The sequence below is a fragment of the Lepidochelys kempii genome, chromosome 1, assembly GCF_965140265.1.
Source record: "Lepidochelys kempii isolate rLepKem1 chromosome 1, rLepKem1.hap2, whole genome shotgun sequence".
NCBI classification, from domain to species: Eukaryota; Metazoa; Chordata; order Testudines; family Cheloniidae; genus Lepidochelys; species Lepidochelys kempii.
The window spans coordinates 165196398-165210293 of NC_133256.1; the positions used below are offsets into that span (position 1 = coordinate 165196398).

Consider the following 13896-nt stretch of genomic DNA (forward strand, 5'->3'; position numbering starts at 1 on the left):
TGAGATCTAGAAATGGACTTAATGACACAGGGCAGGAGCTAAAACGGGGAGGACAAAAAGTGGTGGTGCACCTATTCTTAGGTTGGAGGGGGAGCAAGAGTGGCATTTCCTCAAAGTGTATGTCTGTGCTCCAGTATAAGACACATGGCACAGCCTGTACTGGTTGGCTCAGGCTGTGGGGCTGTAAAATTGCAGTGTAGATGTTCAGGCTTGGGCTGGAGCTTGAGCTCTGAGACCTCACAAGGAGGAAGATCTGAGAGCCTGGGTTCCAGCAAGCCCAAACATCTACACTACTATTTTTAACCCCACAAGCCTGAGCCAGCTGACCTGGACTCTGAGACTCAGTACCATGATTTTTTTTATTATTATTATTTATTTATTGCAGTGGGGCCTGGGAGAGGAGGATAGGCGGGAGGGAAGGATCTTTTGGATCAGCCATGTGCTGTCAGAAGTGCTAAGTAGAAAATAGAAAGTGTATCAGGGCCTGCCATCTCTTAAGATGGTATAGTCCTTCTAGTGAGTTATTCTTTGAAGTGAAATAGCTTATTGTGACATAGATGTTGTATGTGTTTCTAGACTTCAGTATAGTTATATAGCAAAAGCAGCACAGTTTAGTGCTGGTTTGAAGTAACAGTTGGTTGTTTCTCTTCTCTCTTCTGCACCTGTTTTTACCCCCCTGGACAGTGGTTGTCTCTAGGGCTTCACTGTCTTCAGAGTCTATAACATTGACTCCCCCAGACTTCTGAAGTACTGTTGTGTCGGCAGTTGGAGAATTCTACTGTGATTAGGTGGTGGGTGGGGAGGAGTTGACACAGAAGGGGTGAAACAGCACAAGGAGAGAAGGTGCTTGAACTTCCTCTCCTGGATCTCTTACTTGCTTTATAGTCTTGTTCAAGTCCCTTAGGGCTTGTCTACGCTTACAGCGCTGTAGTGACACAGCTGCAGCGCTTATTGAAGATGCTACCTACCTACACCAACAGGAGAGCTTCTCCCATCGGCGTAGGTATTTCAGCTCCACGAGAGGCAGTAGCTGTATCAATGGTAGCTCGCCCATCAACATAGGAACTGTCTACGCTGTGAGTTAGATTTGTATAACTGTGTTGCTCAGGGATGTGGATTTTCCACACCTCTGAGCAATATAGTTATACTGATGTAAGTTTGTAGTATAGACCCAGGCTTAATCTGGGTTTATAAATTTCCCTCTATACAAAATTGAGATAATACTACTCTGCCTTTCAGGGTAATGCTCATCACCTTAAAGAGGTAGAGGACTCTGTGTATGTTTGTTAAATACCTTGACTGTAGGAGAAAATGGTTCCATTAAGTTTTTAACCTTTCACACATCAGGTGCTGTTAAATTATAGAGATGCCAGTTGTTGATCCACATTTTAAGGTTGAGTTGATTTTGTACTTTTAGCAGTTTGAATCCCTGCTTTATTATGCACGGGGAATACCATGTATCTTCCCCAAATTTACAGAACGTTTTGGGTGCTAATGAATTTTCTTAGAATTTACAAACCCATTACAGTTAAAATTAATTTTAAAATAGGTATTTAAAGAAATTTAACAGTCAGGCCTATTTTTGTCTTGAATGGTGGTGTTAATAGAATAACACTGACAACTTTTAATGTACAGTAGTTAAAACAGAAATGTTGTGCTTAGATTATATTTGAACAAATTAGTTAATCCTGTAAATAAGGCTCTCGAGATGCCTCAATTGGTCATCCAAAGTCACTAGTTACTTTCGAAAATCTTGGCTCTGATTTCTGAGGAACTTATAAATAAATTCCCCTCTGGGTAATATTAGATGAAGAGTAGTTCAGTGTATGAAAATTTCCAAAGCAATTGATGCAGTTAGTTTTTGTGGTAGTATCTCACCCTTATTAGTGCAAGAATGTTAAACAGAGGTATTTAGTATGTACGCTGCTGTACCTATATGTAACAAGATGAATAGGAGATAGGATATTGGTTTGTGATGGTCTCAATGGTTAAAAATTTGTGTGCATGGGAAAACATTTTTTGGACTCCAGAGCTATGTAGAAGTATAAACTGCAAGATCAAGCTCAAACTGCTGATGATCAGGTTAATTAACTTTAAGTCAAACTATTCCCTTGGTTTCAGATTGTTTCCATTAAATAGTTTAGAATTTGGGAATTAATGTGTACCTAGTTTCATAACTGGTAAGTCAGACACATGAAATCTTCTGACAACAGCAGCTAAATCCATAGATGGGGCTTTAAAAAAACCCAAAAACCTGACATTGATTGTACAACTTCAGACATTGGCTTTCCAGTCAGTAATTGCATTGTTGAAGTGGCTAATCTCTTGATTTTAGGCCTTGTTATAACATGAGCTTGGTTGCATGGCAGTTGCCAAGAATCTGCATTGACTGTTATGTTGACTGACTTGCTTGCTTCCTTCAGAATTTTTTTTAATATTTATTTTCTCTGTTTAGCTCTTTTCACTCATGGAGATGAAACCTCCTATCTCCCGAGCAAAGATGATTCTCATTACTAAAGCTGCCATTAAAGCTATTAAGGTAAAGAAAAACGGAAATAGAGCACAAATTCAGACAATACTAGTAGCATTATTTTTGGATTGTACTTGATTTCTAAAATATGCATATCTTTTACATGATCTCTAAAATTTTATAGCTTGGTAAAGATTTCTTTTTTTTTGTTTTTGGAGGTTTTTTTCAAAGGAAAGTGAATGAACGTTCTTTATCTTGAGTTATGCTGCAAATATCTCTGCAAAACTGTAACACAAACTTGCTTTTAAGAAAATGACATTTTCTGATGTTATGGTTTGCAGTCTTGTCATGATTTTGTATCTGATAAAATCAAAATGTTGTAGCATGCAATTACATCCCATTGCATCAAAATTAACAAACAAATTTAAAAACAAAGGAAAAAGTAGTTGTCACAATAGTACTGCCTTCATTTAATGTATGTGAGATGCTTCCAATGGCAAGGTCAGTTTTCTTCATACAAACTTTTAAAGGAATGTTTGAGATATGAAGTGCATCACATACTAGAATATATTTGTTTTCCTAATTGTTAATATGTACAAATAATTTAAATACCTCTGAAATCATACATCACTATAAATCAGATCATGATTAAATAGATCACATATCTCTTTTCCAGCTCTACAAGCATGTAGTCCAGATAGTAGAGAAGTTTATCAAAAAGGTAAGTGCTTTTATAGTATTTTTAATATTTACTTAATGGGATACTGGGCATTTAAACATCCACAGCTCTAGTTAATAAAAAATAGTGATAGTAATACTACAAGTATTACCTAAGGCTTTTTTTTCAGCTTTTTTTTTTCTATGTGCATGTGACAGCAATTTGTATATAGTCAATCATTTCCCTCTGTTCATGCGAGCCTTTCACACAGCAACAGGAGATGAAAAAAAGTGTGATTATAAAACCACAGAAATTGTCAGTGGGATTTAAGGATAGATATAGTGCTTGAAACGCAAATTCTTCTAATTTTTCAAGTTGATTTTGTCTCTTTACTACTACTGTTATGATTGATTGTTTCCAGAAAATTTAACCTACACACCTTGGCGCCTGGAAACTTAGAAAAATAGGTTAAATACATCACCATCCACAAAAGTAGACCAAGAGGCATGTTAATTTAAGATCCATTAGACAAACAGGAAGAAATAGCAATATATGCCAAATGAAAAAAGGCAACATCAGAAGGATAAACACTTTATTTTCAAGCATCTAATTAATTCTAAATTAGTGGAAGGAGACTGAAGAGTGGGTGAGAGCTAGCTTGATGTCCCAGTGGTGGTGGTCTGTATTGGAAGGTAAGAGAGGAGTTGTGTTCAGGTCCCAGATCCTGCTTTTTAAGGCAGCAAAGGAGACAGTGGATCTTTTCTACATAAAGAGACACAAACATCTTTCCTCTATTCCGCCCTAGGTCCCAAAGTATCTCCTTCCTCCCTACCTCTGCCACCAATTAATTTTAGTTATAGAAACATTACAGGACACAATGCTTATGTAATACATGGAAGTCATCTCTTTTTTTTACATTCTTGATTTCTACATTTGCCCATTTAAGTAATTTGCATTTCACAGTATCTACTGTTTGTGGTCCTTCTTTCTCCAAGTTATTCCAACCTTTTTTATTACATACAACAGAACTAACTTTTTGCATTGTTAAGATCAATATCTCATACACTACTTCCTCCTATATATTTATTATCTTAACTCATTTCGGTCCCCATGTTGGCCCCCTCCCCAAAATTAATTAGTATAAAATTGATTTAAATAGTAAAACTTTTGTTGCATCATGTGTATAAATAGGTTTGCTGCAGTTCATTCTTTTTCCTGTAGGTTGTCTTTCAATTAGTGGGAAGGTCTAGATAGCTGTTGTTCATGATTAATCATATTTTAAGTATTTGCTTTATGTGAGTGCTTTTACTCTAGTTTAAATTGTATTGCCATGCCAATCTATCTCAAAGATAAATATTTTAGCTACTTTGTTTATCAGGATACACGTTACTAACACATTTTGTATTAGATTTAGTAGTGTTAGACATAGCTCCTTGTACAGCCCTATAGTACTGGTAAAAAGAGAACTGTAAATAGTAGAATTCAAGTTTTCTATTGGGACCTGCAGGAAAACCTTAAGTACAAGGTGCAGGTTGCTTGTAGCGATTCTGAAACCTATTGGGGCATTAGGGGGTTTACGCTGTTAGTACTGTATATGCTAGCCTGCAATAACTGGGAACAATCTCTTTTCAGTGCAAACCAGAATATAAAGTCCCTGGATTATATGTTATTGACTCTATTGTTCGTCAGTCTCGTCACCAATTTGGAACAGACAAGGATGTTTTTGGGCCAAGATTCTCTAAAAATATAACTGCCACATTCCAGTATTTATATCTCTGTCCGTCTGAAGACAAGGTATAGCTAAAACTTCTTAAATGTTGTGAATTGCTGAATTCTTAATTGTGTGTTTCTGCTTATATGAAAGCTAATTTGGTGGTTCTCTGCCTTGACTGCAATGCCATAGTCGTCTTTGTGTGGGTAGTGGTAATATTAGAGGTAATACTTCAGCGGAGGTCCTGATGATGAAAAATCTTTTTTAACTTATTCTGTTTGTTGTGTTCATGCCTTTGTCCAGTTGGAGACCATGCCAAAACTATTTCCTTTTCAGGCATCCTTCTTGTGAGGGACTTGTTGCAGTTAATTGGATTGGTAGCTGAAAGAAATGCAGATAGTCTTATTTTTTTCCCCTCTCCGACTTCAAAATTCTGTTCTAGCATTTTCTTTTCACTTCCTTTCACTCCCTTTTGTCAGACTTTCCCACTTCACTGCTGCATTTTTGTTGTCTTTCTCACCTTTTTTTGGCTCTTCTCTGCCTTCCCCTTCTGGGATTCTTCCAAAGACCACATCAAACTCTCCTGAATAGCCGTATGACTGGATGCAACTCTTAATTGTCTTTTGGTTTGCCAGAGGAGTTTGCTAGAGAGTGGCACAAACTCTTTCAGTGTATCAAAAGAAGAGGGGGGGTCTAGTAGTGTGGATCCTGCTAACCTGTGTAACAAGGAATCAGGCTGCGTCGAAAATTTGAGCATGCTGCTTCAAGACCGCTGATCCAGTTACCGCTTTCTTCTTATGTGCAAGAACTAAATTTAGAGCTTATGCGTTCGGAATATTTTGTTCTATATTAATACTTTCTGTTATTTGAACAGAGTAAGATAGTTCGTGTCCTGAACCTTTGGCAGAAAAATGGAGTGTTTAAAATAGAGATCATTCAGCCTCTCCTGGATATGGCAGCAGGAACTAGTAGTGCAGCCCCGATGGCAGAAAATGCTACAAATAATGAAGGTATGAATGTCAGTACAACTAGTAAATTAGAAGTTATGGAACCAATGACTTGTTGTTATTTGGTACACTAAGGTAAAAGTACCTCATGTTTGTAAATCAAGTTCACTAACGCACTTCAAAATTCACTTTTATCACAAAAATTATATAGAAGAATATGAACACGTTCTGAATAAATGTTGGTTTTGTATATTTATACATATGTTTTTTGGAAAAATATCAAAATTTGAACTGATATGGCTTTGGGTCTTTCCATACAACAGATTACACCTCTACCCCGATTTAACACTCCTCAGGAGCCAAAAAATCTTACCATGTTATATTGAACTTGCTTTGATCCACTGGAGCGCGCAGCCACGCCCCCCGGAGTGCTACTTTACCTCGTTATAGCCGAATTCGTGTTCTATCGGGTCGTGTTATATTGGGGTAGAGGTGTATGTATAGACCTATTGGGTGTTGATAGTAATGTTCCCACTAAAAATGACTCCCTTCTTAATTTTCTTCTTGTATCTGTGAGACTTATTACTTCCCAGTGTGTAGTTCCCATGTTCCTTCTTTAAGCACCTGATTCAGTAAAGTGTGGAACATCTTACAATGGAGAAACTTCATGCCCTAAAGTATATTAAAATATTATTACCTACACAGCATATTTTTAGTGACTAGTATTGTTGCAACACAAAAATCTTGAGGCAAGGTTATTTAGACTGAATAACTCATTGGTGCTAGCCATAAAATGCAAGAAAATAATTGTCACTCAACACCCCACCTATTCTCCACTCTCTGGTTCCCCTTCTCAATCTTTTCCCTTCTCTGTACTATCTCCTTCCACCATCTGCAGCACACATCTCCATCCTCATCCTGTATAACTAGATTGTACTTCTGACACCCCACCTCCCCAGTTCTTGTATTTTGATACAGGGTTGGTGTTGAATGATATGCAGTATTGTACATGGCTTAAATTGGTATAAGTGAGGCCTGGTGTCAGCTCACAAGATTTCTGTGAAGTGTGTTTTCAGTAATGTTTAGGAAGACATCACCTATTGTCACTTTTCCTAAACATACAGAAAAACAGATCTGAGACACATCACTTGCTATGCCTAATAACTCACTGAAAGCCTTGCAAAACTCACCCTGAGATGTGACCGGTGATCTGTATTTTTTTTCTTTTCCTGTACTGCCACTGGTAACTAGCAGACCAAACTCCTTTCCCTCGGATTTAGCTGTGCAACCTTACTGATTTCAGAGGGATTTCATAAGTGTAAGAGAGGGAATAATTTGCCCCTGCAGTAAACAATTCTGTTAATGCATTACATGGAATAGAATTCAACTCAGTCATAGCACTGCGGAGCCTATCCAGCAAAGAGTAAAAAATAGTAAACTTACTTTTGTCCCATAAGTAAGCACTGTAACTGAATACACGCCGTGAGCAAGTCTTGAGATGTAACTTTTCTGAGCAGAATCACGCTCTTGGAAACATTTCAAGATTAAATATTTTGTAATGTTTCCATTTGACGTCTGGGAAAACAAATTTTTCAGAATGTTGTTTGCTTTCCTTTTCTGTAAGTCAACACTGCAGTTATTTAAAGTGTCAACAGATCCACAGGTTCATAGAAATAAGTCAGGCATTGTGATATGCAATATTGTTGTAGCTGTGTTGGTCCCAGGATATTAGCCCCTCAAAGTGGTAATATCTTTTATTGGATCAAGTTCCATTGATGAGATAGAGAAGCTTACACAGAGCTCTTCTGCAGGTCTGGGAAACTTACCCAGGCCTTGTCTACACTACAAATTGAGACAACCTAAGTTAGGTCGACATACTGTGGTGGTTCATGTCCACAGTATACTACCTCTGTCAAAGGTGCATGTCCTCACCCGGAGTGCTTCCATTGATTTAACTTTTTGGGGGCACTAACAGCTGGAGCCCCTCTACCCGCCATGGAGCTGACAGCCCACAGGCGATGTCAGTAATGTGGTGTCCACATGGACACTGCGTTGCACTAACTACATCGACCTAAGCGCTACGCCTCTCATGGAATTTGAATTATTAGGTCAGTGTAGTGGTGACTTACATTGACGGAAGCAATGTTGTAGTGTAGACAGGGCCTGAGTAAGTTTTCCAGACCCGAGGAAGAGCTCTTGGAGCAACTTCTATTGGTGAGACAAGCTTCCAATAAAAGATTATTACCTCACCCACCTTTTCTCTCAGATATTGTGAAGCAGGTATATTTGCGTCATTTTCCCACTTAAGAACAGTATAGTAATATCTTTACTGTATTTAATTTTGTATTCAACCATAATAAGGAATCTATTAGAGTTTTCACTTTTTTTCTGATACTTAGTGTTTAACTGTATCCCTTAATTATAAAAGGATTGAAGTTGTTTATATTATTTCAATGAAAAAAAAGTGCATTTCCCAATAAAATGTATTTATATGTTTACAGTGTGTAGAAGTTGTGGATGAAAAGTATCTGTTAATTTATTTTCTACCACTAAAACATTTGTGTAAGAATTAAGTGCAACGGATAGGTACTAAAAAACCAAAGTCCTAAACATAGCTTTTGCTATTAGATTTTCCTTAAATTCCTATGAATATATTAAAATATGTTGAACTGATCACATAAGTTTATTAAACACATTGCGAATGTGTCCTTTCTGGAAGTAGTAGTATAAGATGTTTTTGCATTAGAGAACTTAATCTTCTATATGTGAAGTTTGGTTTGTACTACTGCTAGTTCCTTCTACAGCAGTATAGGAAATATATAACAGGAAAGAGTTGCTCATAAGAAATAGATTAAATGAGATTTTTAAGAGAAACTAATAGCCATAACAGATGCTGTAATCGTTTCTACATGGCTCTGTCTTAGATGGATGAATCATGAAAACTATATTGTTTCTCCTTAAATAAACCATTGGATAGGAACCTAAAATAAATCATTGAATGAAAGAATTATTAATAGTCGAACTTAAACTTTGCAATTGAACTTATTTTACAAATGTATTGATATGCAGTGTTTGGTGCTATTTCAGTAGGTAAGTTTTCAGCTTCAACTCCTCTAAAAAAATTGTAATACTATCAATGGAACATTGGGTGAAAGTTTCATGCACTGCACTCCCTCCTATGAGGTCCAATATTCATAGTTTTCTGTCATTGAATACAGAGCATGCAGGTGCTAGATAGTAAATGGGATACCTAAAGGAATGTTAGAGCATGTTGTCAGGGCTAGTTCACAGTGGTATAAATCGGAATACAGATGCATTGATTGGCTGAATTTAATGTACATCAGTGATTCTTTTGAGGGGGATAGGTAAGTTTACAAAGTAATGAGTATTTATCTCTTCATTGGACGGTAAAATATTTTATATTACACACGTGGACTGTTAATATCTTACATTGTAGTGGACTGGTTTTCAATGTTGTAATTCTCTTGCAGGTTCACCACCCCCTCCAGCAAAGGTTCTATCTGAACCCACCCAACTCAGTGGTAATTCAGTACCTACTGTATCACAGTTGCCTAGTTCTGATGCCTTTGCAGCTGTAGCTCAGTTATTTCAGACAACACAAGGACAACAGGTAACAACTGTATTTCAGTTACACTTGTAATTTTAATTCTCACACAAATCACCTAACTTAGTTACAGCAGTTGCTTCTACAGCCTTGATACAAAATCTGTAATACTGTACCCCTCCCCTCCCCCAAATAAAACCCTTAAAAATATGGAATTTAAGAGTTAAGGTAACTTATTTGAACATTTGATGGTCTTTATGAGTAAAACATCCAGTTGACAATATTTTTGTGGAAAATTCACTGACACATTCCAATAACCTTCACTGTTAAATTATCAATGTAATGAACAGTGTATTGCACTTATTATCCAGAAACCCTTTCTCTGCTATGTTTTTCTTAGCACCCTTCATGAAACATTTGCAGAGTGAGCAGGATCACTCAAGCATCCATTTGCTTCTGAAGTACTAGGAGGGGGCCTGTGGATCATATAAACTTACTCTACCTAAAAAGAAAAGGAAAATTTTTTAGTTTCTAAGGTGCCACATGTACTCCTTTTCTTTTTGCGAATACAGACTAATACGGCTGCTACTCTGAAACCTTTCTCTACCTAGATCGTTGGATTAGATTTTATATTCAAAACAAGCTCTCTGAATTCACTCCTGCCATTCATTCTTTTTAATTTTGATAGGTTTTTAGACTTTAGATGCTTTGGAAAATCAGGTTAAGTTTTTCTTGATGACACCATATTTCCCTTAAGGGGAGAGACCGCCTTAATCCACTGAATATGCTTTTGACCTGAATTACTCAGTTTGTAAATCCTCCTCTGAATTAGAGCAAACAAAATTTCCAACCTGGATTTATGGCAGTATTCACTCTGTTCATACTGTTCTCATATATTTGTCATGGCTGTGTATATTTGCTTTCATCTACAACAGACAACCCCTGTGACTAATAAATTGCATGTAGGGCATTGTTCACCTTCTGCACTAGCAGCCATTTTACTAATTTTACTGGGGCTAGAGTGCAAAAACTAAACCAATGAGCTCTGGTGGGGCTTGTAAGGAGAATCTATTTTTCGGAGGAACATAATTGATTGTCTCAGGGGAGGATGAGCAGGGCCAAACATATCAAGAGGGCCTGTATGAATCTCCTTCTGCTTCCTAGTGACTTCCCGCCCAACAAATCCATTGCTGGTACCCATATAACTATCAAGAGTAAACAAATGAGTGCTATACCTGCACACAAGTATGTCACCTCCTCTTAAAACTAACCACCTCGCCTAGTATACATTTTGATATCTGTATCTGTCTTAACATTCTGTCTGTATTCTGATAAGAGTTCAAAAATATTTTTTTAAATAGAAAAACTCATTTTGATTTAATATCTATTCTGTTAAGCTTCAGCAGATTCTTCAGACTTTTCAGCAGCCTCCAAAACCCCAGTCTCCAGTCATAGATAATACTGTGATGGCTCAGGTTCAGGCTATTACTGCTCAATTGAAGACTACGACAACACAACCACCAGAACAAAAAGCTGCTTTTCCACCCCCTGAGCAAAAAACGTCTTTTGATAAGGTAAGTCCTTTGTTGTTGTTTGCATTTATAATGATCATTTTAACATAGTAACTAATAGGAAGATGGAAATACAGGAATTTAAGTTCACCTTTGAGAGTTGTCAATGCAGATTCCCAGTTTTGGGATGTGCCTGTGCCCTGCCCCAAAGCCAGGGACTCTGAAAAGCTCTGGTTGTTGGGGGCCACATGGACTTCACCTTGAGCTCTGAAATATTCCAAGTGATGTTTTGTGCGAAGGGGTGTGCACCCACCCCCAAATATCCAACCGCTAGAACAAAAAAATCAACTCCCTCTGGTCCCTTGACTTCCAAATCACTGGTTTTCTTGTTTTCCTGTATTAAGGATAGACCTTTTGCTTTCAAAAATTGAATAAAACTGGTTTTGAACAGTTAGATCTATTCTTTAAGTAAACTTTACTTTTCTTCGAATGCTTGCTCATGTCTATTCCATTGTAGGTGTGTGTGCTCACCACATGCACTAGTGTCAGAAGTTTTTCTCTCCGTGGTATCCATAGGGGACATGCTCTGGCGCCCTCTGGAGTGCTGTGCATATGCCGCAGTATAATGGGTGCTGCTGGCTCCCCCCACCCTCAGTTACTTCTTATCACCAGTGATGGTGCTGGAACATCACCTTACCTCAGCAAGCTTATTCCCCTTAACTGCTTGTTGTGAATTTTGATGTATATAGTTGTTGAAAAGTTGTTAGTGTTTAGTTCCCTTCCTGTAGTTTAGTGTTAGTTTGTAGTCCCTGACGTGACTTCAAACCCTGTGACTGTTGCAGAAAACCTATACCAGTCAGCGACCGTAACAGTAGCTGTTTGAAGTGCATGGGAGAAACCCACATTAGTGACAAGTTTTGCATTTGTAAAAGTTTTAAACCTTGGACCAAAAATGGAGTGGGACATTCGCCTCTAATAGCTCCTTATGGAGTCAGCACTTACACCAGCACCAGAGTCGTCTAGATTGGACTCCACTGCTAGCACTGTGGCCTTGGTGCGGAGTGTGCCACCAGCGCCCGACTGCGGATCGGCATTGATCCCCCTCCCCAGTACCAGCTAGAAAGCAAAGAAAGGCTGGGAGCGGATGTTCTCTTGTCCCATAAAGAGAAGGAGAGGGCCAGAGGGGAGCAAAGACCCGTGAGGGGCAGCTCTTCACCTCCAGATGAAGGTCGGGCCACAACTCCTGCTGAGCGGCCTAGCCCACTCCAGGACCAGCCCGCCACCCCAGGAAGCGACAGATGCATTCGGCACCTGGTGGTGCCATCCACACCAGAGGCCTTTCAGGCTGCAAAGGACATTGTCCCTACTGGTGCCGGCCACAGAAGTGTTCCACTTCAGGGGAAAATCTGCCTTGGGACCCTTCCAACAGTCCCCATCAGTGTGGCACTGCTCCTCACCACAAGGAGTGTCCTGCCAGCGCTTACCTGTGCAGAGCCATCACGTCTGGTCCACCCATCAGAGTCCTGGACGTCAATCCCCAGACTCCAGGCAGTGCTCCTCGGGCTCGAGGAGACAATCGCCAGTGGAACAGCGCAGACCCTCAGAGATGCGGCACCCGTTCCCACTGCCCCGGAGCTGGGAATGCCCAAGCCGCTCTCCCAGTGTACGGCACCACTCCAGCAGTGAGAGCCACCAGTCCAGGGAGCTGTTACCGGTCGCTGGAATGCCAGTACAGTTCGCCACAGGCATGCCGACGATCCCCGGCGCAGGGGCCCACTCACTCCTGTTGCTACTCAACTGATTGCTCACTAAGCATCAGGTGTAGATCGCCGGGTTACTTTCACTGATCTGCCGAATGCCACCACCAGTTACTGGGATTGCGGCACAAGGGGTCATCACCCTCATGCAGATCCTCAGTGGAGCTCCGAGGTCAGCAACAATGGGACGGGGTAGGCACATGGCCTCAGCACCGTCCTGGTCCCCCAGATGTAGACCTTCCTTCTCGGGGCCCGCCCTTTGAGCCTATGGCTTCTTGTTCCATTTCCCATCTGTCGTGGAAAGTTGCTTTCCTTGTAGCCATTACCTTGGCAAGGTGCGTATCTGAGATTAAGGCCCTCACTTCGGAGTGTCCATATATGGTATTCTACAAGGACACGGTCCAGCTGTGACCTCATCCGGCTTTCCTGCCTGAGGTGGTGTCCCCTTTTCATGTCAACCAGGATATCTTCCTCCCGGTGTTCTGTCCGAAGCTACGCTTGACCAATGAGGAGAGGCAGCTACACACTTTGGATGTCCGGCACGCCCTAGTGTTCTTCCTGGAGCGCACCAAGCTCTTTCATAGGTCAACCCAGCTCTTTATCACAACAGCGGACAGGATGAAGGGTCTCCTGGTGTCCTCGCAGAGGGTCTCGAATGGGATCACCACCTGCATCCAGACCTGTTATGAGCTGGCTCAGGCCGAGCCACCACCTATAATGAAGGCCCATTCGACCAGGGCTCAAGTGTATTCGACAGCCTTCCTGGCGCATGTCCCTATCCAGGACATCTGCAGGTCTGCGATGTGGTCTTCGGTACGCACATTCATGACTCACTATGCCATCACCCAGCAAGTAAGAGATGACTCTGGATTTGGCAGAGCTGTGTTGCTTCTCCGGTGGTACTGCTTGGGAGTTGCCTACAATGAAATGGACATGAGCAAGCACTCGAAGAAAAGACAGTTATCTTTTTTTCTTAACTAGTGTTCTTCGAGATGTGTTGCTCATGTCCATTTCATGACCCACCCTCCTTCTCCATTGTCAGTTTCCGGCAAGAAGGAACTGAGAGTTTGGGGGGAGCCAGCAGTGCCCCTTATACTGCTGCATGTGCGCACCACTCCAGAGGGCACCAGAGCCGGTCCCTACGGATACCACTGAGGGAAAAACTTCTTGCACAGGTGCATGTGGTGAGCACACACACCTACAATGGAACGGACATGAGCAACACATCTCAAAACACGAGTTACGAAAAAAGGTAACTGTCTTTTTCTTTGCTCCTT

General features: G+C 40.3%; 1 protein-coding gene across 2 annotated transcripts in view; it reads left to right on the top strand.

Moving 5' to 3' along the window:
- The window catches only part of SCAF4 (SR-related CTD associated factor 4), a 76163-nt gene that overhangs the window by 21541 nt on the left and 40726 nt on the right, over nucleotides 1-13896 (top strand). For both annotated transcript variants that reach the window (XM_073362386.1, XM_073362398.1), the window contains exons 2-7: nucleotides 2456-2539; nucleotides 3147-3191; nucleotides 4761-4922; nucleotides 5714-5849; nucleotides 9278-9417; nucleotides 10749-10925. In XM_073362386.1, coding sequence (XP_073218487.1) covers nucleotides 2456-2539; nucleotides 3147-3191; nucleotides 4761-4922; nucleotides 5714-5849; nucleotides 9278-9417; nucleotides 10749-10925 — 744 coding nt within the window. The remainder of the gene's footprint in view (nucleotides 1-2455; nucleotides 2540-3146; nucleotides 3192-4760; nucleotides 4923-5713; nucleotides 5850-9277; nucleotides 9418-10748; nucleotides 10926-13896) is intronic.